The sequence below is a fragment of the Terrapene carolina genome, unplaced genomic scaffold (assembly GCF_002925995.2).
Source record: "Terrapene carolina triunguis isolate 2854851 unplaced genomic scaffold, T_m_triunguis-2.0 Scaffold88, whole genome shotgun sequence".
Taxonomy (NCBI): Eukaryota; Metazoa; Chordata; order Testudines; family Emydidae; genus Terrapene; species Terrapene triunguis.
This window is the reverse complement of record NW_020664439.1, coordinates 16,135,656-16,160,319: the sequence shown is the minus strand read 5'-3', so window position 1 is coordinate 16,160,319 and position 24,664 is coordinate 16,135,656. Positions and strand designations below refer to the sequence as shown.

Below are 24,664 nucleotides of genomic sequence, written 5' to 3'. Positions count from 1 at the left end.
CAGAGTTGTTGGGTCTGTGGGGAGAGGAGGCTGTGCAGTCACAGCTCCACTCCAGCTGTAGGAACTTTGATACCTACCTTCAGTCGAAAGGCAGGAAATTTCGTGAGAGTAGCTAATTTCATGAGATTATCATGAGACTGGCCAAGCACTGGGCTGCCCAAGAGACAGGCCTGGCAGCTCTAAATTGTCCCCTTTTGGACAGTCACACTCTGAAATAAGACATGCATATTAAGTGACTCTGATGAATGCTTGAGAAATGGTTGGGAAGGGATTTTCTTACAGTCTCTGGTTTTGTCACAGAAATGGTGAATACTGGAATAAGCTAACTGATTATTTAGAAAAAGTATGATTTTTAAAATTGCCACATGGATGCTTGCTGATCCTAATAACTGCACAGTAAATCACTTTCATTAAATGTCTTTTTACAACATTTCATACATACCTGCTCCAATCTACATCTGGAATTAATTTTTAAAAATACCCTTTAAGTAGGTGCCATTCAAGCCAGTCTCTTTTGGTAAACATGATGAGGGTATTTCTTCACTGCAGTATTAACCTGAGTTATCGACACTCGAGTTAGCCTACCTCAAGTAAGAGTGGCCACACTGCAAAATAACACTCAAACTGCTGTATCCATGCGGTGTTCACTCAGGTGAGGAGGTAAGACTTTTGGGGGCATATCCCAGGCTTCTACATTGTAGTAAACTCTAGAAATTCTTTCCCAGTGAATTGTAGGAGAACTTGTCTCTCATTTCTGGGCACACAGGGGGAAGTGGGGGAAGGGACCTGGATGACTAGCAGCACTTGCCTGGAGCTAGCCTTTATATTGTAAGCTCTTAGGGGCAGGGACTGTCTATTGCTCTGTTTGTACAGTGCCTACCACTACAGGGCCCAACTCTTCTCCCCATGCACTTCAGTAACAAACTTGATTAATAACAATAATAGTCTGCGTTACTACAGAGTGGTTGTGTTAGCAGCAAACTCTGCTAACTCTAGCCTTTACCCTCGCTAGGCCAGCCCACTTGAGATCCGAGAGGAGGTACGCTAAGTGCTGCATTAGGGGGGCTGTGTTGGTGAGTATCTGAGTGTCTGCTGCTGGGACAGTTGGTCAGTTTGACCGTGTGCTTGATTGCTTGCTTGTTTGTTTGAAAAGTGTGAATTGGGAGTGCTTTGTTCCAGGTGGGCCTTGAGTGGGCCTGACTGGTATATAAGGGCAGTCAGCAGCGAACCAGCTGAGCGGCTAACAGAGGGAGTTTGCCTGGGGAGAGCTCACTGAGGCTTTCATCTGCAGGTTTCTCTGAGTAGTTCCTGCAACAGCCGAGGAAGCTCTTAAGAGGACAGGGATATGGAAGGTGAGCAATCAGCTGTTGTAACCTGCACAGGTTGTGCCATGTTTGTCTTTCTTACACAGGACAGAAGCGACTTTGTCTGTACAAAGTGCAAGCTGGTCTCCATATTGGAAGAGAAGGTTCGAGGGCTGGAGAAACGAGTATCAACATTGCGTTGCATAAGGGAAAATGAAGATTTCCTGGACAGACGTCAGGAGATGCTTCTACGGCCACAATGTTCTGAAGATTCAGAGCAGGCGCAGCAGGGACAGAAGGATTGTGAAGAGGTTTGGCAGCATGTGACCTCCAGAAGGAGAAAGAGGAGCGTCCATGCACCAGCAATGGAGATACAGGTGAGCAATTGTTTCCATGTTCTCTCCACAGGTACTAATGCGGAGAGTGGACTAGATGACCCATCTGAGGGAAGGCAGCAGAAGGAGACTCCACCGATTGGAAGGCAAAAGATGCACTGTCCTAGGGATGGGGGTTCCACGACCACCACTCCCAAGAGGAGGAGGAGGGTGGTGGTGGTCGGGGACTCCCTCCTCAGGGGGACTGAGTCACCTATCTGCCGCCCCGACCGGGAAAACCAAGAGGTCTGCTGCTTGCCAGGAGCTAGGATACACGATGTGACGGAGAGACTGCCGAGACTCATCAAGCCCTCGGATCGCTACCCCTTCCTGCTTCTCCACGTGGGCACCAATGATACTGCCAAGAATGACCTTGAGCGGATCACTGCAGACTATGTGGCTCTGGGAAGAAGGATAAAGGAGTTTGAGGCGCAAGTGGTGTTCTCGTCCATCCTCCCTGTGCAAGGAAAAGGCCTGGGTAGAGACCGTCGAATCGTGGAAGTCAATGAATGGCTACGCAGGTGGTGTCGGAGAGAAGGCTTTGGATTCTTCGACCATGGGATGGTGTTCCAAGAAGGAGGAGTGCTAGGTAGAGACGGGCTCCACCTAACGAAGAGAGGGAAGAGCATCTTCGCCAGCAGGCTGGCTAACCTAGTGAGGAGGGGTTTAAACTAGGTTCACCGGGGGAAGGAGACCAAAGCCCTGAGGTAAGTGGGGAAATGGGATCCTGGGAGGAAGCACAAGCAGGAGAGTGCAAGAGGGGAGGACTCCTGTCTCATGCTGAGAAAGAGGGACGATCAATGAGTTATCTTAAGTGCCTATACACAAATGCAAGAAGCCTGGGAAACAAGCAGGGAGAACTGGAAGTCCTGGCACAGTCAGGGAACTATGATGTGATTGGGATAACAGAGACTTGGTGGGATAACTCACATGACTGGAGTACTCTCATGGATGGATATAAACTGTTCAGGAAGGACAGGCAGGGCAGAAAAGGTGGGGGAGTTGCGTTGTATGTAAGAGAGGAGTATGACTGCTCAGAGCTCCGGTATGAAACTACAGAAAAACCTGAGAGTCTCTGGATAAAGTTGAGAAGTGTGAGCAACAAGGGTAATGTCGTGGTTGGAGTCTGCTATAGACCACCAGACCAGGGGGATGAGGTGGATGAGGCTTTCTTCTGGCAACTAGCAGAAGTTGCTAGATCGCAGGCCCTGGTTCTCATGGGAGACTTTAATCACCCTGATATCTGCTGGGAGAGCAATACAGCGGTGCACAGACAATCCAGGAAGTTTTTGGAAAGTGTAGGGGACAATTTCCTGGTGCAAGTGCTGGAGGAACCAACTAGGGGCAGAGCTTTTCTTGACCTGCTGCTCACAAACAGGGAAGAATTAGTAGGGGAAGCAAAAGTGGATGGGAACCTGGGAGGCAGTGACCATGAGATGGTCGAGTTCAGGATCCTGACACAAGGAAGAAAGGAGAGCAGCAGAATACGGACCCTGGACTTCAGAAAAGCAGACTTTGACTCCCTCAGGGAACAGATGGGCAGGATCCCCTGGGAGAATAACATGAAGGGCAAAGGGGTCCAGGAGAGCTGGCTGTATTTTAAAGAATCCTTATTGCGGTTGCAGGAACAAACCATCCCGATGTGTAGAAAGAATAGTAAATATGGCAGGCGACCAGCTTGGCTAAACAGTGAAATCCTTGCTGATCCTAAACGCAAAAAAGAAGCTTACAAGAAGTGGAAGATTGGACAAATGACCAGGGAGGAGTATAAAACTATTGCTCAGGCATGCAGGAATGAAATCAGGAAGGCCAAATCACACTTGGAGTTGCAGCTAGCAAGAGATGTTAAGAGTAACAAGAAGGGTTTCTTCAGGTATGTTAGCAACAAGAAGAAAGTCAAGGAAAGTGTGGGCCCCTTACTGAATGAGGGAGGCAACCTAGTGACCGAGGATGTGGAAAATGCTAATGTACTCAATGCTTTTTTTGCTTCTGTCTTCACGAACAAGGTCAGCTCCCAGACTGCTGCACTGGGCAGCACAATATGGGGAGAAGGTGACCAGCCCTATGTGGAGAAAGAAGTCGTTCGGGACTATTTAGAAAAACTGGACGTGCACAAGTCCATGGGGCCGGATGCGCTGCATCCGAGGGTGCTAAAGGAGTTGGCGGATGAGATTGCAGAGCCATTAGCCACTATTTTTGAAAACTCATGGCGATCGGGGGAGGTCCCAGATGACTGGAAAAAGGCTAATGTAGTGCCCATCTTTGAAAAAGGGAAGGAGGAGGATCCGGGGAACTACAGGCCAGTCAGCCTCACCTCAGTCCCTGGAAAAATCATGGAACAGGTCCTCAAGGAATCAATTATGAAACACTTAGAGGAGAGGAAAGTGATCAGGAACAGTCAGCATGGATTCACCAAGGGGAAGTCGTGCCTGACTAACCTAATTGCCTTCTATGATGAGATAACTGGCTCTGTGGATGAGGGGAAAGCAGTGGATGTGTTATTCCTTGACTTTAGCAAAGCTTTTGATATGGTCTCCCACAGTATTCTTGCTGCCAAGTTAAAGAAGTATGGGCTGGATGAATGGACTGTAAGGTGGATAGAAAGCTGGCTAGATAGTCGGGCTCAACGGGTAGTGATCAATGGCTCCATGTCTAGTTGGCAGCCGGTTTCAAGTGGAGTGCCCCAAGGGTCGGTCCTGGGGCCGGTTTTGTTTAATATCTTTATTAATGATCTGGAGGATGGTGTGGACTGCACTCTCAGCAAGTTTGCAGATGACACTAAACTAGGAGGCGTGGTAGATACACTAGAGGGTAGGGATCGGATACAGAGGGACCTAGACAAATTAGAGGATTGGGCCAAAAAAAACCTGATGAGGTTCAACAAGGACAAGTGCAGAGTCCTGCACTTAGGACGGAAGAATCCCATGCACTGCTACAGACTAGGGACCGAATGGCTAGGTAGCAGTTCTGCAGAAAAGGACCTAGGGGTCACAGTGGACGAGAAGCTGGATATGAGTCAACAGTGTGCTCTTGTTGCCAAGAAGGCTAACGGCATTTTGGGCTGTATAAGTAGGGGCATTGCCAGCAGATCGAGGAACGTGATCGTTCCCCTTTATTCGACATTGGTGAGGCCTCATCTGGAATACTGTGTCCAGTTTTGGGCCCCACACTACAAGAAGGATGTGGAAAAATTGGAAAGAGTCCAGCAGAGTGCAACAAAAATGATTAGGGGTCTGGAGCACATGACTTATGAGGAGAGGCTGAGAGAACTGGGATTGTTTAGTCTCCAGAAGAGAAGAATGAGGGGGGATTTGATAGCAGCCTTCAACTACCTGAAGGGGGGGTTCCAAAGAGGATGGAGCTCAGCTGTTCTCAGTGGTGGCAGATGACAGAACAAGGAGCAATGGTCTCAAGTTGCAGTGGGGGAGGTCCAGGTTGGATATTAGGAAACACTATTTCACTAGGAGGGTGGTGAAGCACTGGAATGCGTTACCTAGGGAGGTGGTGGAGTCTCCTTCCTTGGAGGTTTTTAAGGCCCGGCTTGACAAAGCCCTGGCTGGGATGATTTAGTTGGGAATTGGTCCTGCTTTGAGCAGGGGGTTGGACTAGATGACCTCTTGAGGTCCCTTCCAACCCTGATATTCTATGATTCTACCATACTCAAGAGTATTAGTGTGTGGACAAGACATGAATTTGAGGCAAAACTCGAGTTATAACTCAGGAGTTAACCTTGCAGTGAAGAAAACTCCTTAGGGCCTGATTAACCACTATGTTACTTGAGCTTTCAGCCAGTGCAATACACGGATACCACGTAGACCCACAAACCATTATTAATCGCTTGTGGAAGCCTGAATATTTTAGTGAAAATGATAAATAATCCTTTCTTAGCCCTGCATGGGAAGTACATTAGAGATCCCTTGTACTAAACTAGGACTTGGGGAAACCATGAAAAAGCAATTAAGTAATCTGCCTGCTGCTCAAGGAGTCAGCATGAGGATTAGTACAGAGTTCCCACGCCAGTTCTCATACCACTAGACTAGACCACACGTAGCACTGTGACTGTCAAAATAGAAACAGAAACCCTGACTTTTTACTACCATCACTAATTCTTCTCTCGAAGGATAAAACAACTCCCAGTGTAATCAATGCCAGTTAACATACCCTGACTGGGGCGGGGGGGAGGCAAGCAGACAAAATGGTGGTCTATTGTGGTTATTTTTTTCTCCCAATGCTTGGATGATTAGTTATTTTCAATGTTCATACTATTACCATAGCCCCACATTCTTGGATCTTGTGACTATCTAAATGGATAGATTTGGGCTTATTTGACATTAATTATTAATTTGATGTTTTCATGAACTCTGTGGTTTGTGTTCCACTGTACTGACTGAAATTTAAAAAAATAATGATGAACTATAAACACATGAAACTCTCTAGCAATACAAAATTGCATTTGCATAAGATTTTTCAGCACTACCTCCATAGCCAATGCAATTTTTATAGCATTGATCCTGGAATATAGAGGTAATAAGTATAATTATTTTTCCTATATATTGTATAATTATTGCTTTAACAAATCTAGGTCATGAGAATTAATGAAGTTTAGTCATCAGCTAACCATATGGAATAAAGTGGTGGAAATGTCTAAACCTTAGCCTTAGTGTTCCTTTAGCATATATGCAGATTTTATGTTATGTTTTTCTGATAATCTTCTTACCTCAAATAAAATGTCGTATGATCACATATATCAGGTTTCAGTGGTGTATGTATTAATACCATAGCAAATATGTGTTTGTTATACATTACCATAGCAAAAATACATTTAAATTATTTTAATGACTAGGTATATCTAATTTTTCTCTTGATAACCCCACTCCATCTTCCCAGTCATTAATATTTGTGCTTTATGGTGACACTTATTACAAAAGATGACACTAGAGGAAATAGGAACTGCAAGTTGTGTTGTTCTAGCACTAGAAACACTGTCTGCCTCAAACAACATATGGTGTTTAAATCTATTCCTTTCTCTCTAATGAAATCCAAGGTCAATTCCCAAGGTGAAATCATATTTGATGGGGGTCCTCCTGGTGATATCCTTTTATACAGGTGTTTATATATACAGGGTCGGAGTCTGCTCAAACTTAAACTGGGTTTATACCTGTGCAACTCCATTACTACTGATGTACACCAGTATGGGAACAGAATCAGGCTCGGGATGTTTAATTGTGTGGTTGGAGAACACCCAACACCTCTCTCTTTCTCTCAGATTTTGCTTGACGTTCATGTGTGCGTGCAGTGGAGTCAGAGGAGGGCACAATGATCCTTCTTCCCAATTTACACAATCTTCATAAGGACATGATAGAATTGCCATTGCTGTACTTGGAGGACATCAGAGACCGTTCTCCCAAATGGCTGCAGAAGAAGCAAGCCCATGGCTCTATACACCCAGTTCTTCTCTATGAACCAGCCCATGGAGCTGGCTGCCTGGCCTAGAGGTACTGAGCTACACCACACACAGAGATGTAGCAGCAAGGCAATTCACGGCACACTATACACCTGCTAGGCTTGGTGTCCAGCTCTGGCGTGGGTGTCAGTTAACCCTGATAAAAATGATTACCATAATTTGCATGTCTTCAGTCTCAGAGATGCAAAGAGGACATTTCCCTAGGTTCTACAGCACCTAGCTTGAACTCTCCTGTATAACATAATATGAAATGAGCATAGTATTAGACCATGTTATTGTAAATTAAATTTAGATAGTAACCATACATCTACTCCACTTAGCCCAAGATCAAGAAGATCATGTTCTCTTAATCTTTGCTTGAATAACAGGTACTCCTTCAGAAAGTTGAGTTTGCCAAGTACATTAATTGAAGACATAATCCCATTTAATGAACATTATGTACACCGAAGTTTACACTATCTTGATTTAAAAAGCAGAATCCCATTCTGGAATTTCCTAAACATGTTTTACATATTATGATGCATGCCTGGAACCAAATATCTAAGAGGCACAAAATTAAGCTAACTGCAGTGTATAAAAATACTCCAGAAATATAATTGTCTCTTTTGTGCTACTTTATTGCTAAAATATAATACTTCTCATCTTTTAGTGATTTTCCCACTTCAATTTCCATTCATCCTGATTTATCATAAAATTAAATAGTAGTTACTGTTCCTTTAAGGTTTAGAAGCGAAACCCTCCTCATCCAGTACTACCACAGCAGGTTTCCTGGATCAATACTGTGGCAATAGGGGCGGGGGAGCAATCACAGAGGGGGCGGGAGGGTTTGGGTAAAGTAGTCTGGGAACTTCTAAGGAAACAGATGGTGCTGACTGATCTCAGGACCCCAGTCTGGAGTTCCATGAGTAATAGTCTAGAACCTCCTGCTCCTCCCTATGATAAGGGTTCAAGTGGGCAATTTTGAGGGGTTACAGCCACCCCCTTTTTCAGAATCAGAAGAGCAAAGCACTGGAAATTAAGGGGTCTTTATAAATAGCACCCTTCCAGAAAAAGGAAGCAGGTTGGGGCTATGGGTCTCTCCAACAGGCAATTGTGTATTTTATTCTATTGTGTATTCTTTGCAAAGACTTTCAGGCAGATCCCTCTGACAATGGTCTCTGATATAGTTTTATTATTGAGGGGAAAATGAACTGAAGCCCAGAGCAGGAGAAATTTTGTTACAAATCCCAGAGATGTGCTTTTTATTTTCCTGCCGAGCCTAACACAGGCAGTAACAAATCAAAAGGAGACAAAGTGTAATATACATATTTCAGTTTCTATTCTCCTTAATAAAGTCCATAATAGATTTCCTGGTAGTACTGGAAGTTCACATATTATGGATCCTACTCATGCCCACACTACTGCATTTAATATGATGGGAATTTTATAAATTTTTTTTTTTAAATCAAGGCAAGATAGAATGGGCAGATAGTCCTGGAGTTTTACTAGTGGTGCTACTGATAATGCACCCTGCAGTAGTGCCTGGGGTGCCAGCTATGGACCAAGGCCCCATTGTGTTAGGAGCTGCACAAACATATAACAAAGACAGACCTAGGCCCAAGGAGCTTACAATCTAAGTAGGTGTGTCACTTCTCACTCTCATGTCTATTACAGAAACAGGAGGTGAATTCATGCATCAGTGGATGACACTGTCAGAATGGCTTAAGTGTTTGTTGGACAAAAGTTTCTTATTTAAACTCACTGTGGAGCTTTTCTGGTGAGAGTGAGCCTGCTTGTTGGAGAGTGAATGGGTCTTCTGTAAAATCACTCTTTTATTCTCCTCTCACACTAGTTTTCCTCTTTGAGGGTCTTATTCTGCAGTTCTTGCTCAGACAGTTCCTATGGGGGTCAATCATAGAACTGCCTGAGCAGGATCAGTGTAATCAAGAACATTTAACTTCCCCTTCTTCCACCAAAACATCTGCACAGATGGAGGGGTGGGTGGCATGGAGGGTACTTGGCCCAGATACAGATTTATAGCCCCATCTTGACCAGTTTATGATTAATTTGAGGATAATTTACCTAAAATCCTACAATTTATCAAAAAGTGTATGGGAATAGGGTGGTTTAAATAGTTTGTGAGCAATATATTGGTGCTCACTATCCTAGATTTTAGAAGCTGGTTAAAACCAGTCCGAACAGCAGTATAGCTAGGCCTTGCATGTCTGCCTATATTTAGCAAACACTGGTTTTTTTGGGACCTGACTGTGCCCATGTGGTTTCTTCATATTGTTTTTGTTGCATAAAGAGCAAAAGGTACAATAGTCACTTATTACCTTCCAACAAACAAAATAATACTGATATTGTTCTTTTTGTGTGCAAGATAAATGGGCAAGATTCTTATACCTGTACTCATAGCAATTAGCAACTTACTCCAGGTAGGTCAAGGTACTATTCAGTGTAATTAAGGGTATCAGAATCTGGCCCAAAGTGTTTAAACTGTCAGGCTGGCAGAGTTTCCAAAGGCTGTTCAGTAGCCATGTATCCCCGGGAGTTCCTTCTCCAAGGCTTTTGTCCTTGAAATCATTCAAAGCAGAAAGTCCCATTAGGCTAAATAAATGTAGCCTTCAGTAAGAACTATGTTGGAAAGTGTTCAAATAAATCCCCCTTCCTGGATTAGCCAAAACAGTCTCAGAGAATTTGGTTTTGTGGAGAAACTTTGAAGAGGTTTTGATTAGCTTGTTCTGCTGCCAACCTTTGTCCCGCTTCACCTCCTCGCTCCTTTCCTAACAGGGAGTCATTTTAATAGAGCAACCTAATAACCAGGAACTATATTATCCAACTGGTGAGATGCAAAATTTTACTAACAAGTGCCATGCATAACATCACCCCAAACACTGTGCTCGTATATGGCATCCCCTTACTCCCCCATCCATTGTCCAATGGGCACAGGGGGTATTAATTTATATTGTAGGTCTTCTGGTTCAAGGACCTGTCTTTTTGCATATTTATACAATTCCTACCATGCTTTTGGACACTATATAAATAATATTATTTTAAAAATCAGTTCCTAAAGGCCACACATAAGGAAAAAAGAGGCTATGCAATAGCATGCCATACCACTGAACAGTAAAAAAACCTTCCCTTCCACAAAACATAACTGGTGGAAATGCAATGTAGGAAAAAGGGTGCTGGCCTTCTGAAAGTAGATGGAGTCAGAAAACGACCACTATATGTAGCACGATCCCCTTGCAAAGTGACGCAAGTTCTGACATAATGATAAACTGTGCTAGAAATGGACTATAACAATATTAGCTTTCTCAGAACAAGCCCACAATACACACTTTGATTTCTGTTATCAATAGTTCTGGAAGCGCCAAAGATGTGCAGGCTACTTTTTTTTTTTTAAATGGCCACTAATATTGGGTGAGTTTCAAGTTGGGCTCCCAAAATTAGAGACAACTTTTACAAATTTTTGCCACAGATCAGTTGATTTTGTGGCAATCTGTTTGGCATGCAGATGTCAGGGAATGATATAATGCAACCTACTGCTCCAAATCCCAGTAGATTTTGTTATGTCAGCTTTCTCTATGTGGCCATGTGTGCTCCACTTTTACACAGAACAACAGTTGGTAAATTTTCATTTGAACAGAGGGAAAGAATGTCAAATAAGTTAGGAAGTTAGCCTCTCTGTGCCAGTTTTGACAGAAGCTTCCCAACCCAATAAAAAAATTGGAAGGAAAAAAAAAAAAAAAGAAACGAACTACAAATATAAAGCTGAAAAAATACAAAAACATAATATAAATGATCAGGCAAAATGGAATCCTTTCAGTGTATTTAAGAACTGTTGTGGTTTTAAACAGTTAAGAAGAAAACCAACAGCCATTGAGTTTTGCACCTGATTTCTGGAATCACGTAATCTATGCCAACATACTGAGTTTATTATTATTACTTTGTTAAATGAGGATGGTAGAGTGAAAAGGTGCCAGTAAAACAGATAACCAGATATCCTGTAGTACTTGCACTTAACAGCAGAGTATTGTGTGTCAAGGCCATGTTATGATAAGACATCCCTAGGTCTAAGTTGCCACTGTAGTTCTTCCACAATAAAATCTGAGTATGTTTGTGACTATCTAAGCTGCAAAGCAGTGGAGAATATGACCCAATTTTTGCTCTGCAAGTGTAATAATTTTAATGATCTTTAATAAGATATAACTTGGATTATAGTTTTGTTTTAACATATACCTTGTGTATTTGTAAGAACAAGACTATACGTCAAGAGCTGACAATTCATCTGTTATGAATTTTATCATGGCACAGTAATTCATTCATTCGAGTGTCTTATTGCAATTATAAAATACATCACGGACAGGATTTTTAAATTATATCCCTGTTAATATAATCGGTTCTGAGCAGGGAATTACCATCGTTGTAGTGATGTAACAGTTCTGAATTCCAGATTTCCAGGCAGAATACTTAATTTATCTTGGCCAAGAGACAATAATAGGTCAGATGTCAGCTGGTGTAAATCGGGATAACTCCGCTGTTTCAATACGTTGACGTCAGTGTAATCACTAATTTACACCACATGATGATCTGGGCCAATAAGAGTAATTTCACACTCCAGTACTCAACGTCCTACCCAAGGGTGTAATCAGCATTTGCTACACTTAGCACTGTACCTGTTGCTTTTTATGTGGTTTGCAGTAGACTGGTGACAGCTAATTATAGAGACAATCAAGACCAGTGCAAGCCAGCCCCTGGAAGACAACCATATTTAGAGGCCAATCCTGCATATCTTAAATAGGTAACATTTCTGCTTAACTCAGGAATGAATTATATAAGAATTAACCAACCCAACAGCACACTTAACCAGGAGTGTATTTTTATAGAGTGGTTGATTAACTGTGTTATACATTTTCAGATGTACAGCCTCAATGTCAAATGAGGCAACTATGCAAATCAGGGCAGATAATTCACAGTACCTGAGTGTTCCCAAAAGCATGCTTAAGGGCAAGTGTTATAACTTTGACAACACCTTGCCCCTCCTACATCTTGGCTCATTGTCAAAGCGTACCATTCTGCATGACATTTCTAGCAGACATTGGTATAGGTATGCTTATGGACCAACTACAACATAATTGTGTTAATTTTTTTCTTCTGATATAACTTTCCTGTTTCATATTTTGAGACATATTTTATACTATAACTTTATTAAGGTTTATTTAAAAAAAAAAAGACAGGTCATCATAAAAAAGAATCATAGAAATGTAGGACTGAAAGGGACCTTGAGAGGTCATCTAGTCTAGTCTGCTCCACTCATGGCAAGACTAAGTATTATCTAGAAGACCATCCATGACAGGTGTTTGTCCAGCCTGCTCTTAAAGATCTCCAATGTGGAGATTCCACAAGAAGATCTCATAAACATTTGCTTTTCAATGCTGATGTAGTAAAAACTGAACTAAAAGGGAAATATAAGCCTGCTACCCTAATTTAGCTCAAAGTTACAGAACATACACATAACTGGCTGTAAATGAAAGAACTAGAGCCAGTATTAATTTCAATGGGCTTCTTATGCAGGATCAAAGTGGAAATAAATTTAGTTGTTTTCAATTATTTTTAATTAAAAATTAAAGCTTCAACAGCAGTCTTTTAAAAGATTCACATGCTCTCTCCCCTTTTCTTTTAAGCAGAGATTTTTCTGAGCTAGAAGAACTGGACTCTAATAATGTTGAGTATTTTGTTGACAAAACTTTTGTTGGCATCTGCCATGAATGGATTAATTTTGTATTTATTTTATATTATGTTATGAATACACAGTGTGAAGTGTTACTGGTTTGTCTTTAGCAAATGGATCAGCTAACATGTCTTAAGCAGGCTAGTCACAGTCTGAATGGGAAGCATGACAGTTAGTCCCTGGTCACCTCTTTACTCCAGGGAGAAAATATCTGCATCAGCCCTTCACCTGGTGTGTATTACCTTCCCTACTGCATCTGCTCTGCAAGCACTTTAGGGGGCTGAGTAAAGTTTCTACTCACTGCACACCTTTCCCAGTCTATCTGCACAGGGAGGAGAGAAGGCTGCTATCCTCCCACACAGTAACCCACAATGTAGCTAGCACACACATGGAACTAGGGGGTGATTTTATGTTTCTTATGCAAGCGTGTAAGGCTTTAATATGAAGTTGTAGGCATCTAGCATGGAAATGCATGCAAAGTAACCTACTCATACTTTGCTTAGTCCCTGCCCCAAGGAACGTACAGCCTATCTTTTTTGTTCTATGTTGCACAGTGCCTAGTACTATGGGACTTTGGTCTATAACTGGTTCTCCTATATACTATTGCAAATACAAATACTACATTTTAGTTAGTTAGTTAGTTTACTTACTATCGTCATATTGATATAGCAAAATCATGAGTTGCTTAGATTCTTGTGCAATTTTAGAGTGCATATTAACTGTGAAACAATTAAGCGGCAAGTGCACTAATCATTAAGTACAGGACTCACAGTACTATAAACAAGCCTTCTAACTTTCAAGTATTATCTGAGCAGATAAAGTACTATCATTCTGAATGTTTCTGGAAGTAGAGATTTCACAAGTGAATTAATAGGGAAACTTGGTTATCTATGCCAGCCAAGCTTAATCTTAAGCAACAGAAGCTTCAGTTTCCACTTGCAGAGAAGAATAAATTCTTAAAAAAAGATTTTCTACACAAACTGACCTCTGAAGGACAAATGCACTGAATTAATGAGATTTCATTTCACAGTATAAAATATGCTTAAGGCAATAATTTGGTATCAAAGATACTGTACATAAACTGAATGTACAGATTGCTACTCATATCTTACTTTGGTGTATCAAATGACTCTGGTCTGATCTGCTACTGTTTCACTCAGTAATGAGAGCCAAATTTGACCCTCAAATCCCTTCAACACAATGGAAAAAAAAACTACACACATTTTTGGTTACAGTAAGACACAAAGAATGAAACATAGTGGACCCATATACTTTTGCAGACTACTTACAGATGTTAGATACCTAAACACTCTGGAAAAATCCCACTAAATGCCTATCTGCATCTTTAGGGCCGTAAATATCTGGTACTTATATACCACAATGATGAACAAAGTACAAGAGCCTAGAAAGACAAATTAAGTTTTCTGAAAATTAATTTATATATCTGCAGATAACACTATTGTATTAACTACTTTAAAAAAAATAACACATCTGGCATTTACTTCTAGAACTATTTGATAAATTATGGAAGTAGATTAATAGGGCATAAGAGTGCCATTTATTCAAAACATTCAAAAAATGAAAAATATTTGTCTTTTCAATGAACCTATCCTATAACATCTGCTTCTCTTTGTTAATGCCCTTCAAACCCTCCACTAGGTCTGCCATCAAGTATACCTTCTACAATTCAAGTTGCCAAATTGCATCTTATATATTACTTTATATCATCTTTTCTCTCTCCTACAAATCCAGCTGTTTTATTCTTAAGGACTTTATAATTGATTATTATATTCTCCACAGGAATTCGTCACTCAGTTCCCCCAGATTCTAAAGCTTTCTATCTTAGGGTTTTATCCTGCCACTCATTACCAAAATATCAGAGCATCTTCCATGTAAAATTGGTAGCTATAGTGAAATCTGTAGTGGACTTCATGGAGTCTCTAGCACTTCTCTTGTCTTGGGATCAAAACACTGCTTTCAGTTGGAGATTTGGTTTTGATTTTTTTGGGTTTTAGAGGTTTATTGGGTAACAGGGGTTTCAGTATTGAGAATTTAATTCTTATAGTAGAAAGGCTTTTACGAAGAGCACGGTTTTGCAGCATTTGCTAAAGATGCTCAGACTCTGGATTCACCTCATCTCCTCTGGAAGTTTGTTCCATAGCCAGATGCCGTCAACCTACACTCACATGCTTTGTCCACAGTTTACGTTCTGCATTGTCCCACAGGAGCACAGTGGTTCATAGGTCAAAATTTGGTTTTTAATATAGCAGGGGACTGATCCACTAATTGCATTGAAAATTAGTAGCAAGGCCTTGAACTGGTATCAGAAGGTAACAAGGAGGGACTTGAACATGGGCCTGATGTGCTCACAAAGGCCTAAGCCATGGAGAAGGTGGGCTGCCTTATTCTGTACCAGCTGAAGCTTGTGCATCATCTTCATATTCTTAGGATCTGGGGACCATCTTTTTAATCACATTTTTGTACAGTTACTACCACAATAGGGTCCAGACATAGACCTCCTAAAAAAAATTTGAGGCAAAGAATGCAAACAACAACATTACAGAAAATGAGAAAACTCCCCAACACATTCCAGAAAGCTCAAGCTCCTCAGGGCAGGGATTGTGGCTTCCTACTTGTTGCAAAGAGCTGTGAACATCACTATTGTCATATAAACAATAAATAAATACCACCACCACCAACACCCGTTATAGTTTTCACTCTTATCTTTGGATAAACTGTTTACGGACATACTAAAAGAAACAAACCTGCAAAACCTTCTATAAACATTTTGCAGCTTATGTCTACAAGAACAAAATGTTCACAAGTAGTTGGACATTGTTCACTAGTTAAATATTTTACTTTACTTTTAAAGTGTAAACAAGGATTTGTCATAATGACAGTCCAATCAAGAGGAGACGGTTCACTGATAAACAAGCTAATGCCAATTGATATTAGCAACTAAAATCAAATTATTATTATTATTTTTAATAATCTCGGTTAGGGAGTCTCACTTTTGATCCAAATTGTTATCAGCTGGAAATATCTATGCAGAACTGATTTCCTCACTTTAGACAATACTGGCATGCACATACAAGAACAGCAATTGAGGTGACTTTGGATAGGAACCTGATCTCAATTACCCTGCTGTAAACAAAAAATAAATCTATTATATGTTTCTCTCACACAAACATAGTTGAAATCAACTGAACTGCCAAAGAAATACTGAACCTAGTAGAGTTCTGAACAGACCTACGACAGGTTTGAAACAAGTTTGCAGAAAAATGTGTAATGTATTGAAAAGGAAAATACAACTGCGATGCTGGATCTTCACTAAAGCAATTATTAAGTATGTTTGATTACCTTAAAAACAAACACGTCCATCTTGATTAAATGGTTAAAGTTTGTCTGCAAGTTCCTTGTGCCAGAGAAGAAATAACTGAATATGTAGAAAAAGTCACTTGAGAGTTATTTATTTAATTTTAAATACTTTATCCAGAATGGGTTAACAATAAAATAGCCAGAATATTTTAAGATAGCAGCAATGTCTAAACAATCTTGTGCTAGGAATCTTTATACCAGAAACTGTTTAAATCTATCAATGAAAAATAAAGAATCAACATATTTTTATTTATATCATGGACTGCTGAATATTTTGTAATTCCACCACAACTATACAGCATTACTACTTCTCCATTGAAGTATTAAAAGATAATTGTGACTATTTTTTAAAAGGGAAAATAAACCGATTACTATAATGCAAGAAATTTAATATGGAAATTCAACAGAAATTGCTAATTTCATCAGTTTACAATTTGACATACAGCAGAAATGTTGCTGGCGAGCTACACCTAGGGTTACACAGTAGCATCCAACCACAAAGTAGTTACCTCCTGCTCTACTGTCAGAACAGATGCATTTGCAGGGATTAATGGCCAGCCAGAGAGGATTGGAAATCCCTCTAGTCAGCTTGCTCTCAAGGGAAAGTTGTGTACTAAATTGCAGTGTAGGGTAATGAAGATGGTACCAGTGTTAAAATATGAATCAAATAGGCATACTGTATATTATAAAAAGTTCAAACTGAGGTTGATGTAGATGGTAAATGGTTTTTCCTGTGTGCGTGTGTGTGTGTGTGTGTGCGCGCACACATGTGCATGTAGACAGATATATAGCTACTAATATACCACAAAAGGAAGAAGAATTATTATTATTAACTAAATAGTCCTGTACCGCAACCAGATTGAGGCTGCCCAGGTAAAATTCCACACTGGAAACAGAATCAAGGCTCTTATCTTGGTCTTTCTGGTGACGAAAGTTGATTACTCAAATATTGCAGAAATAATACCGAGTCTCTCAACAGGTACAAATTACATGATTTGTGAAACCTTGGGAAATGAGTTGATTATTAATGCAATCAAATTTGTTCTGGGTCTCTTATTTTTTTTATTTTTAATATTTAGTATTATGTATCTGAAATAGCCTGAAATAAAATACTGACATTTAGGTGCTTAGACATCAGGCTGTTTTACATATTACAAGTTTTATCCCATGGCTGTCCTTGTGCATTTTATGTAACAATGTTTCACATATGTTTGTGTGGGTATCTGAACTATAAGTGTTATGAAGCAATATTTTATTTTAATAAAATGCCAATTCTGAACTGTAAAACCATTGTATTTTGATAAACAGAACATTTTGTTTTAATAATTACATCAGATCCTGCATTCCTCACTCACCATAAATCAAGGTGGACTTCAGTGACACGTTTAATTCTGATACATACACCCCCCCAAAATAAAAAATCCTGCTGGATTTCATCTATGTTTTCTCTTCATAAGGCCATGACTCAGGAAAGTGTCTCTCTCCAGGAAGGGCATTTAAACACGTTTAAAGCAAAGCATGTACTGAAGTGCTTTACAGAATCAAGCTCTAAATTACAAATTAATTACCTGCTCTATATTGGTTACTTCTCCTAAGCAAAAGCCCCAGGTTGCTGCCACTGAAGTTAACGCTTCCATTGCCGTCAGTGGCAAAGGTACCCAGCACCAATTCCTTTCCACTGCATATACCAGTAACTTTGCCTATGACAAAAATGTTGGGTTTTTGCAAGAAAGAAGTTGAAAGGACAGGGCTCACAGCGGCGGGGTCGGATCGCAAGGGCTCGCAGACCAGGCGAAGAGAAAACAATCTCCAGCGGGGCTGCCGAGTGGCGCACTTGAAACACGGTTTTAACCAAGTTTCTGATCCTAGATTATGACAGCGGCTGTCAGACAGCCGCCGGCCCCGTCACTTTTTGTCAGATCACTCTGAGCGCTGCTTCAGCACAAACAACAGCTACAACCAAGAGCTGCTTTTTCGCTTGCAAAAAATGAGCTACAGCGAAATGACCTGCACCTTCTCTGTCACTTCTGGCCCTTCCCACCCCCGTCAGGCCCGTAATTACAACACGTGCATAGATGGGGTCAGCCACTGATTTGGGTGGGTGAAATATCGCCCCCTGGCACCACCTCCAGCCCCCACACAGCTGTTCCCGCCTCTAAACAGCAAGTCACTAGCCCAGCGGCAGGGACAGGTTCCCCCCGCGCGCCCCGACCCTCACCTTGGCGGCGGCGAAGCCGTCGGGCCAGCGCAGGCTGCCGAGCAGGGCGAAGAGCAGCAGCCGCAGGCAGCCCCCGCGGGTCATTTCAGCACCAGCGCGCCCGGCCAGGCCACCCCGCGTCCAGCAGCGGCCGCTCCAGGGCTGGGGTCTCTCGGGGGAGCCGGGGCGGGGCCGGCGAGCCCCCCTGGGCGAAGGGGGCGGTGGCTGTCCCTACGAGGGCCGCGGAGGGAGGCCGGGCCGGGCGGGGAGCCAGCCAGGGGTTGGGCACCCCCCCGGCGCCGGGGGCATACGGGCCAAGCGGCAGGAGCTGCGCGAAGGGGCGGGAGCACAGGCTAGCGGGTATCTCTGGCGTCTTTCCCGCAGCAGCGACTCTGCCTCCGCCTGGAGTCCCTCCGCAGCAGCCCTGCCAGCGGGCCCGGGAGAGCCGCCCGCCAGCCCCCTCCGCGGCATGCCCAGCGCAGGGCTTCTTCTAAGCGCTCCTACCTGGTGGGTACCGTAGAACCCAGGGCGTGGCGCCGCCGCTGCTGGGGGTTCGCTGGGATCCAGCCCTGGGTGTCTTCTCATCAGCCTCACGTGCGCCTTGCTGCCGAACAGCACAGTGTGTGAGGGGACGGCAGGGTGGGAGGTAATATCTTGTATGGACCAGCTTCTGGTGCCCCACGGAGATCTCTCCTTCAGGCTGGGGCCCAATAGCAGCATTTGGGAACATTAATGGTCATGCTTTGATTTGAGTGATAAGGAAGAGCTGACTGCCAATAGTTTGCAGGCAGTGTTAGTGCCGCCCTGCCCTGTTGGGCATTTTCAAAATCTTGCCGGGGTCACCACTGTGGTTTAATTACCTGATAACTTCACGTTGCTTAACCATTTACTTGTTTCTAATGCAGCCAATGGCAGTATAGCTTGTCTTTTCCTGTGGTCACTATTCCTTTAGTTCTTTCCACAAACTTTTTGGTTATATACACACACAATCTGTATAGTACTCGTGCATAGTTACTCCCAAGCATAAAGGTTTGAAGGATCAGGGCCATATTGTGTATTGTAGTTGTTGGCCAAGAACTTTTCCCTCCAATTTTACTTAACTTTTGATTTGAGCATGTCCAAGTCATTAAGGGCTGGGCTGTAACTTATATTCAGCTCCAACAAGGCACAGCATGTAGCCGTGCTGCCCCAGGAGCAGGGCAGGAACCAAATTGGTAGTGAGTGCCAATCTGGCCCCTGCTGCTTTCTTGTTCTGGGGAAAACTAAGTTGCACCAGATGTCTTGATGGTGTAATATCCCGCTGCACAGGCTCCGTTGTGCTAGATGATGCATTGTGGGGGCAGATGCAAGGCTCTCCCTGTCCCCCGCCCCTTCTTGCTCACCTGAGCATGATGGAGAGTAGCAGTGGGGGTGGTGGCAGCTGCTCTCCTCACATTCTAACTTTGGAGATGGGGGGAGCATTAAACTCCTTACCTGCCCCCTGTAGACAGGTAGCCAGGGTCACTGCTGAGCCTAAACTGATGGAATTACACAGTACATTGGCAATTACCTGATGGCATGTAACCCATTAGATATATTCCTTTTCAGTTGATAGTCATTTCAAACTTATCTGAATATTTAGACATTTACCACTTTTTAGAGTTTGTGTTTTGTAGTGGGTTTGGTACTGACAGTTTTAAATTAATGTAGCCCTTTCTTTCTACCAGGTGGCTAGTGACAGTTTTTTCAGTGCAACAAATTTATGGGGTAAGTGATTTGGATGCTAATTTTAGACAGTCAATGCTGCACACTTCAACCAGGTGGCATTCCCTACCAAGATGAATATAGCTGTTTAGTAGTACAAAGCTGTATCTCTCCCCACATCCAAGCTGTGGCCAAATCCTATTACTTGTCCCTCCACATTATTTCTAAACTCCTCTCTTTCCTTTCAGGCCTGTGGCCATGTTGCTTGTCCATGCCATAACTATAGTAATCTGCTGTCCAGTCTCATTAATACTGACCTTGGTGCCCCACCCCTGCCACATCCATCCACACCCCACTACCAAAATCATCCTTCTTACCTTTTGCTTCAAGCATGTCACCTGCCTTTTCTAATCACTTCAGTGGTCCCTAATCTTCCCTCTAATTTTTCCCATGCGTGTGCAGAATGAATTTTGTTATGTGCACCAATACGGAGGTGATGTGTGATGGGACTGAGGGGTTTGGAGTGTGGGAGGGGGCTCAGGGCAGGGGTTAGAGCATGTGAGAGAGGGGGAGGTCTCTGACTGGGGGTGCAGGGTGTAGGAGAGAGCTGAGGCAGAGGCATGGTGGGGTGAGGGCTCCAGATGGGGGTGCAGGCTCTGGGCTAGGGCCAGTGATAAGGGGTTTGGGGTGCAGGCTGCCCCAGGGCTGCCCCAGGGAGAGAGGACTCCCCCCAGCCCTCTCTCACCACAGCAGCTCCGGAGCTGGGGGAGAGCGTGTCTCCCCTGCCGCCGCAGCTCCAGAGCTGGGGCCAAGGGGAGGTGTGACGCCCTTGATAGGCTGCTTATGTATGGAATGCACTTGATAGGCTGCTTACCTTTGGAATGCCCTTTCCTTTGGAATGCCTGTCTGAATTGGTTTGTCAACCCATGTACTTTACCTCATTTGAATACCAACTAAAAACTCACTTTTGCCATGAAAGGGAGAAGATATGTAACCCCTCCAAAAAAGAGCAGGACCCAAACTATCAAGGCATATATATGCCTTACTGAGTAATCATGGGACCACCCTGCTACTCCCATCCTTCTTCACTTTTCTTTTCCTGTCCTATTAAATATAGACTGTATGTGTAACCCACTCCAGCACAGTATCTACCCTTTTCCCTTTCTAGATGCTGGTTCACATAAGTTAAAAGCTTATTACTTCTACTTAGACTCATAGACTCATAGTCCAATCCCCTGCTCAAAGCAGGACCAACACCAACTAAATCATCCCAGCCAAAGCTTTGTCACTTCGGGCCTTAAAAACCTCTAAGGATGGAGATTCCACCACCTCCCTAGGTAACCCATTCCAGTGCTTCGCCACCTTCCTAGTGAAATAGTGTTTCCTAATATCCAACCTAGACTTCCCCCACTGCAACTTGAGACCATTGCTTCTTGTTCTGTCATCTGCCACCACTGAGAACAGCCTAGCTCCATCCTCTTTGGAACCCCTCTTCAGGTAGTTGAAGGCTGCTATCAAATCCCCCCCTCACTCTTCTTTTCTTTAGACTAAATAACCCCAGTTCCCTCGGCCTCTGCTTGTAAGTCATGTTCCCCAACCCCCTATTCATTTTCGTTGTCCTCCGCTGGACTCTCTCCAATTTGTTCACATCCCTTCTGTAGTCAGGGGACCAAAATGGACGCAGTACTCCAGGTGTGGCCTCACCAGTGTCGAATAGAGGGGAATAATCACTTCCCTTGATCTGCTGGCAATGCTCCTGCTAATACAGCCCAATATGCCGTTGGCCTTCTTGGCAATGAGGGCACACTGCTGACTCATATCCAGCTTCTCGTCCACTGTAATCCACAGGTCCTTTTCTGTAGAACTGCTGCTTAGCCAGTCAGTCCCCAGCCTGTAGTGGTGCATGGGATTCTTTCTTCCTAAGTGCAGAACTCTGCACTTGTCATTGTTGAACCTCAGATTTCTTTTGGCCCAATCCTCCAATTTGTCTAGGTCACTCTGGACCCTGTCCCTACCCTCCAGCTTATCTACCTCTCCCCCAGTTTAGTGTCATCTGCAAACTTGCTGAGGGTGAAATTCATCCCATAATCCAGATCACTAATAAAGACGTTGAACAAAACCGGCTCCAGGACCGACCCCTGGGGCACTCCGCTTGATACCGGCTGCCAACTAGACATTGAGCCACCGATGACTACCTGTTGAGCCCGACAGTCTAGCCAGCTTTCTATCCACCTTATAGTCTATTCATTCAATCCATACTTCTTTAACTTGCTGTAAAGAATACTGTTGGAGATCATATCAAAAGCTTTGCTAAAGTCAAGATATATCCTGTCCCCTGCTTTCCCCATATCCACAGAGCTAGTTATATCAGCATAGAAGGCAATCATGTTGGTCAGGCATGACTTGCTCTTGGTGAATCCATGTTTCAAAGATAAAGGCCAATGGCTCTGCAATCACATTAGCCAACTCCCTCAGCACCCTTGGATGCATTAGATCTGGACCCATGGACTTGTGCACGTCCAGATTTTCTAAATAGTCCTTAACCTGTACTTTCACTACTGAGGGCTGCTCCCCTCCTCCCCATACTGTGTTGCCCAGTGCAGCAGTCTGGGAGCTGACCTTGTCTGTGAAGACCGAGGCAAAGAAAGCATTGAGTACTTCAGCTTTTTCCACATCATCTGACACTATGTTGCCTCCCTCATTCAGTAAGGGTCCCACACTTTCCCTGAGCACCTTCTTGTTGCTAACATACCCGTAGAAACCCTTCTTGTTACCCTTCACGTTCCTTTCTAGCTGCAACTCCAGTTGTGCCTTGGCCTTCCTAAATACACTCCTGCATGCTCTAGCAATTTTTTAATACTCCTCCCTAGTCATCTGTCCAAATTTCCACTTCTTGTAAGCTTCCTTTTTGAGTTTAAGCTCACCGAAGATTTCACTGTTAAGTCAAGCTGGTCACCTGCCATATTTGCTATTCTTTCTGCACTTCGGGATGGTTTGTTCCTGCACCTTCAGTAAGGCTTCTTTAAGTTCACAGTACATACCTTGCTCAGTGAATGAGGCAGCAGTTCAATTTTTCTTTTTAGCTTCATCCTCCAGTATATGCCTTCATTCATTATTTAGGCGGCAGTTCAGCAAGGTGCTGAAGCAGGTGTCTAACTTCAAGTGTACAAATAGTCCCACTGAAGTCACTGGAACTAATTATGTGTTTAAAGTTAGATATATACTTCAGATACCTTGCAGAATTGGGGCCTTACTGCACATCATCCAAACCCCTCTGAGTAAGAATTTGTTAATTTATTCTTTACTATGGCACTCTTCTTTGTAGACTGAGTTCCTCAAATATTAGTAAATCTATTTTCATAATTCCTTTGAGAGGTAGGGAAGTATTATTATTCCCATTTGTTATCCCCATTTTACAGGTAGGCAACTGAGCCACAAAGATTAAGGCCCAACTTTGCAAAAGAGGACACTAACTTTGGGAGCCCAACTCAAAACATTTAAGGTCTGATCTTTTCTCCCCAGAGATGCTGAGCATTCACACCTCCCATTTAGTTCAGTTGGATGTGAGTGCTCACACTGGGTATCCAGAAAATGAGAAACACCTAATTAGTGGCTACTTCCAAAATATTTACCGTACATTACATTGAAAGTATGTAGAGAGCCAGGGATGCAACCTAGTTCTCACAAGTTCCCGCTTAGAGATTTAGCCATAAAAACATCATTTCTCTTCCAGCAACCCCTGCCATATAGGAGGAGGGATAGCTCAGTGGTTTGAGCATTAGCCTGCTAAACCCAGGGTTGTGAGCTCAATCTTTGAGGGGGCCATTTATCTGGATCAGCGAACTGCGGCCACTGGGAGCGGTGATTGGCCAAACCTGCAGACGTGGCAGGTAAACAGCCCGGCCCACCAGGGGCTTTCCCTGCACAAGCAGCGGAACAAGTTTGGCAACCACTGAATTAGAACATTGTTGTTTCAAGGGAAGAAAACAATGTTCAAAATTCAGGAAATTTGTATCTGCACCAACCTTCCATTTCATGAAGACAAGGGTGTTACAAACTACAGATGAAAGCGCCTCTCTCAGTCCTTGACTTTTCTGCCCAGAAAGTAGTAAGGTCTGAGCCTGTCTTGGTGAACATGTACTTGAGTATGTGTAGAATGCAAAAGAGAAAGCTGCATCATCTGAGTTCTAGCTGTTGGATGGGGGCCTCTCAATTGTATCAGTATGGTGAATAAGTTAAACACTGAGCCTTCAGTAAAGCATTTGCAACACAAAAATATCCTCATCACACCCAAGCATCTGGCCAAGTAATTATCTGTATTAGAATACTAAATCTCATGCATTGAAGTCTGAATAAATAGGAACTTAAACTTTAGCTATATGGTACTCATGATCTAACAGCTGCTAGTCACTAAGGTTTCAAAATAAAGATTGATTGTCTCCTTTAGAAAGGATGATCCTAAAATAAGGAAATGCTCGAACATTGAAAATCTGGTTAATTTGATTAGAAGAAGGTGCAATGAGTGCCACTGTAGAAGTACATATTTAT

At 42.9% G+C, this 24,664-nt stretch overlaps 2 protein-coding genes across 2 annotated transcripts in view; one reads left to right on the top strand and one right to left on the bottom strand.

Moving 5' to 3' along the window:
* LOC115271184 (collagen alpha-3(IV) chain-like) overlaps positions 1-17,988 on the bottom strand; it is a 49,728-nt gene extending 31,740 nt beyond the window's left edge. The window contains exon 1 of the mRNA XM_029911111.1: positions 17,805-17,988. Within this exon, the coding sequence (XP_029766971.1) occupies positions 17,805-17,873 (69 nt within the window). The 5' untranslated portion in view covers positions 17,874-17,988. The remainder of the gene's footprint in view (positions 1-17,804) is intronic.
* A 467-nt stretch (positions 17,989-18,455) lies between these two features.
* The window catches only part of COL4A4 (collagen type IV alpha 4 chain), a 124,909-nt gene continuing 118,700 nt past the window's right edge, over positions 18,456-24,664 (top strand). The window contains exons 1-2 of the mRNA XM_026649910.2: positions 18,456-18,940; positions 20,140-20,179. Coding sequence (XP_026505695.1) covers positions 18,903-18,940; positions 20,140-20,179 — 78 coding nt within the window. The 5' untranslated portion in view covers positions 18,456-18,902. The remainder of the gene's footprint in view (positions 18,941-20,139; positions 20,180-24,664) is intronic.